Source organism: Eucalyptus grandis, chromosome 3 (genome assembly GCF_016545825.1).
Source record: "Eucalyptus grandis isolate ANBG69807.140 chromosome 3, ASM1654582v1, whole genome shotgun sequence".
In the NCBI taxonomy this organism is placed as follows: domain Eukaryota; kingdom Viridiplantae; phylum Streptophyta; class Magnoliopsida; order Myrtales; family Myrtaceae; genus Eucalyptus; species Eucalyptus grandis.
Window position 1 is genome coordinate 65,315,019 of NC_052614.1, and position 4,192 is coordinate 65,319,210.

The window sequence follows — 4,192 nt, forward strand, 5'->3', positions numbered from 1 at the left end:
ATGTAATGGGCCCATGCCCACATGTGTTACAATGTTAAAGAATTTGTCTCATGTTGCAATATCGAGAGATAGGACTCATGATTAGCTTCGCTGTTTGGGAGTTCTCCCTCATGTTTTTTCTTGCGTTATGTAACAACGCTGCTTTCAATGAAATGAACAAATCGGGGCGATTAGATCTTTGTCATGGACCGATCGCCTAATCATTACTTAATGCTTATATATGCTTATCTATCCTTGTCCAGGTACTAACAGGTTGTCTACTTTCGTCCAACTGTCAACATGGCTAAGAGGAGATCTCCAATTCGTACTCGCGCAAAAGCTAGGATGGAGAACGAGGATGTCAGTATATGCGTGGCCAACATGGAGAACCAGCTGGCTCAACTCACTACTTTGATGGTTGAGATAAGTCGAAAAATCAGTGAACCTCCGACCCCGACCATAGCCGGAACCTCTACTCCCGTTTTGTCGGGACCCGCTCCACCCTTAGTTGGAGAACCACATGTCGTCGATCCTGCTGAAAAAGGTGCTTCTGAGGAAGCCCCTTCTATTACGCCTGTAATCGTCGATCTGGATCCCTCTCCAAAGGAGGGATCCGCCATCCGCTTTGACGAAGAAAATGCAAGACGCTTGGCTAAGATGGAGGAGCGACTTTGTGTCCTCCAAGGATATGAGATGAAGGGAGTGGACAAGCTAACCCCGTATGCTAAGGTGAAAGTACCCGAGAATTTTAAGGAGCCGGAATTCACAAGAAAATATGATGGCACTGGCTGTCCTATAACCCACCTCAAATACTATTTAAGGAGGATGGCTTGCTACTCCGACAATGTCCCGCTCCTCATACATACATTTCAAGATAGCTTAGATGGTCCTGCCTTGTCGTGGTTTATTGCACTGGATATTGAAGAGCTCACTGGATGGGACGACCTCACTGACGAGTTTTTACAGCAATATAAATTCAACTCTGAGATTGTCCCTACAAGAGAGGAGCTAGTTCGAATGAAAAAGAGGAGGAACGAATCATTTAAAGCGTACGCCCAGAGGTGGAGAATGATGGCATCACAAGTGAAGCCTCCACTGAGTGAGAAAGAAATGAGACAGCTTTTCCTGAAGACTTTGCCATTTGATTATTTCTAGGGATTAGTGTACTCTGGGTGCCAAACATTTTCACAACTGGTGGAGATTGGTGAAGGGGTTGAATGGGCGATAGTTGATGGAAGAATATCCACGAGGAATAGCAAAAAGTTCTCAACAAAGAAGGATAAAGAGTCGGCAGTCGAAGTGGCGTTTATCCAAGAGCCATCTGCACCTAAATCAGTGTCGACGCCTTCGCAAAAGCCTAAAGCCATGCAAGGAAACATGTCACGGGGATTTGACGAAAGCAAAAAGTTCCCTCGAAGGGAATTACGCCTCTACCCCGACCTCTATTAAAATTGTTACCTATCCTCCTCGAAAAGAGATTGGTAGCCAAGGAGGTGCCTAGAGACAATCCCCCAAGATTCCCGTGGTTTGATGTGACCAAGGCATGTGAATACCACATGGGGAAAGAGGGCATGACGTCGATAACCTCGCTACACACCGAAATGGAGAGTTCAACACCTATTGGATAAAGGAAAGTTGACCTTCAAAGAAGCTACGCCCAATGTGCAACAAAACCCTTTGCCCGATCATGCTGAAGAAGTGAATATGATTCTTGGGGAAATGCAAGCTAATGAACAACCCTTTGCGGTGGATGTCCCTAAACTGTATGAGGCCCTCGAGCTAGCTGGGCACTATGAAAGAGGGGAGGACATAACCATGGAGGAAAAACTAGAACGTATTTGCAAAATGATAAGCATGGGGGTAATCCGAAGTGTCAATGGAAAACAAAGACCACTACCCATGATGACACCATCCACGATTAGCGCATCATCTCACAATGCTACTCGTGATCGTGAAGTGGAGAAAGCTAAGCTTCCTTTCCCGAAAGAGGACGAACAAGTGGTAATAGACAACGCATCAAGAACTGATTTTGAGGGAACCTTTCAGAGCCAGGATCTCCTAGGGAAGATACGTGATAAGGGTGAAGTGTTCGACACATTGGGTCAACCAAGCAGAAAATATGACTACTACGTGAAATATTCGCCTGCCTCGAGTTTCTTTGACGATCCAAAGGACATTGTCCCTGATGGATAGGGGGGGTATGGATGATCCGATGCCACGAGAGGAGGGGATGGTCACTATGATTGCCCCGGTAGTGATAGAATTGCCTGATGAGGATCGCACTAGTGATGTTGAGACGGAAACCACTGAGCCAATGACGATTGACCTTATGGTCGAAGAATTATCAGCGATCAAAATCTTGGAGGAAAGCTTGACGCCGGTCGTGATCGAACTGCCACCTCAAGGAAAGGATGAGGTGATAATGCTAGAATCCCCCTTGGAATTCAACACCAAAGCGGTACCCTGGGATTACGGGACAAAGGAGGTAGATACTGTCACTCAATTAGGGCGTTGCTATGCGCCCACCAGAGGAACCGAAAAGAAAGCCGTGACAGAGGAGGACGCGAGGCAATTCTTAGCCGTGGTGAAAACGAGCGAATTTAACGTAGTGAATCAATTGCGAAAAATGCCAGCCCAAATCTCCATCTTGGAACTAATTCAATCCTTTGAAAAGCACAGAAACGCTTTGTTGAAGGTCCTTAACGAGATACATGTCCCGGAAACAATTGATGACACCCAACTACAGGAGTTCGTGGGGGCCATCCTTCTAAAAGATCAGATCGCCTTCACTGATGAAGACCTCTCTGCTAACGGAGGTGATCACACAAAGGTGTTGCACATTTCAGCGAAGCACGATAGCACCGTTGTCTCTAGAGTGTTGATTGACAATGGCTTTGCATTGAATATATGTCCATTAGCTACACTCCACCGCTTGGGTGTTGAGATGGAAAGGATACGTCCAACTAAGTCCACTGTGCGCGCATTTGATGGGTTGAGGAAAGAGGTGCTAGGAGAAATTGAGTTGGAACTACTTATCAGTCCTGTGTTTTTCTTGGTACCATTCCAAGTCCTAGATATACCAACTGCCTTCAACTTTCTGTTGGGGAGACCATGGATTCACACAGCGGGTGCTGTTGCCTCTAGCCTTCATCAGAAAGTACGATTTGTGGTGGACAATAGACTCATCACTGTGCACGGGGAAACAGACTTCAAGGTGTACCAGGAAATGGCCATCCCATACGTGGAACCCGAGTGCAAAGAAGAGTCAAGCTTTCAGACTTTCGAGCTGGTATCTATGGTCCACGTTCCTGTGGGCTCTTGCGTGGGAATTCCTGAATTATCCAAGCCGGCCCTGGCGGTAGGGAAGATTATGCTAGCAAATGGGTACAATATGGAGGCGGTCTAGGGTTGCATGGACAAGGGATTCGAAAGCCTATTGAGGCTCGAAAAGTTCTAAGGAGAAAAGGCTTAGGGTTTGTTGAAGAGCGTGGAGGCCGTGGCAATGGAGGAAGTCGCAGAGAATGTGGAGGTCGAGGCACCCAAGGAGGTCGAGGTGAACGTGGAGGCCGAGGTGATCAGGAGGTCGGATTATAAGAGATAGAAGTTGCCAGTGTTTTCCCCTCCTCCAAAAGAAACATTCCCGGGACCCCGAAAATGCTGATGGAAGAAGATGGAGCTATTGACGGTATAGCTGAGATGTTTGAAGAGAATATTGTATGCACCATCCTAGCTTGTGAGGAGGCTGAATCTTCTGGGAGCATCGCCGACCCTTCAGAGTAGGATGGTTCTAGCTCAGCGTAGCTTTTTACTCTATGTTTTCTTCCCCTGCGTGGGAACTCGTTGTTATTTCAGTTTGCTTGTTTGAGTCGCTTATGATGTAAACTCTGTTAAGCCCTTGACTTTGAGCCATTGGTCTTGGGTGGAGTACGTTGTAATACGGCTTTATCATTTCCCTTTCAATGAAAATGCATGTTTTATTAAGGACACGTGGAAGCATACCAAACTGGTTCTATGATGGTCACTGAGGGCTGGGCTTTTACATGCTTCTTATTTTCATAATTTCGTAAGAGCAAGGAAATCTGAGGATATGAGGATGAGCTCTCGAAACAGTTTCCAAAAATTATTTGAAAAATCATTCACAGATGACATACGTTTTGTTTGTTATTAATGCATACTAACTCATCTCATCGCATCTCAGGCATTACATTATGCA

At 46.1% G+C, this 4,192-nt stretch overlaps 1 protein-coding gene across 1 annotated transcript; it reads left to right on the forward strand.

The window, feature by feature from the left end:
* Positions 1-279: 279 nt before the first annotated feature.
* On the forward strand, positions 280-1,428 carry LOC120292064. The gene is made up of 2 exons (XM_039309930.1): positions 280-1,062; positions 1,135-1,428. Exons 1-2 carry the CDS (start codon positions 280-282, stop codon positions 1,426-1,428), a joined length of 1,077 nt encoding a protein of 358 aa, XP_039165864.1.
* Positions 1,429-4,192: the final 2,764 nt, after the last annotated feature.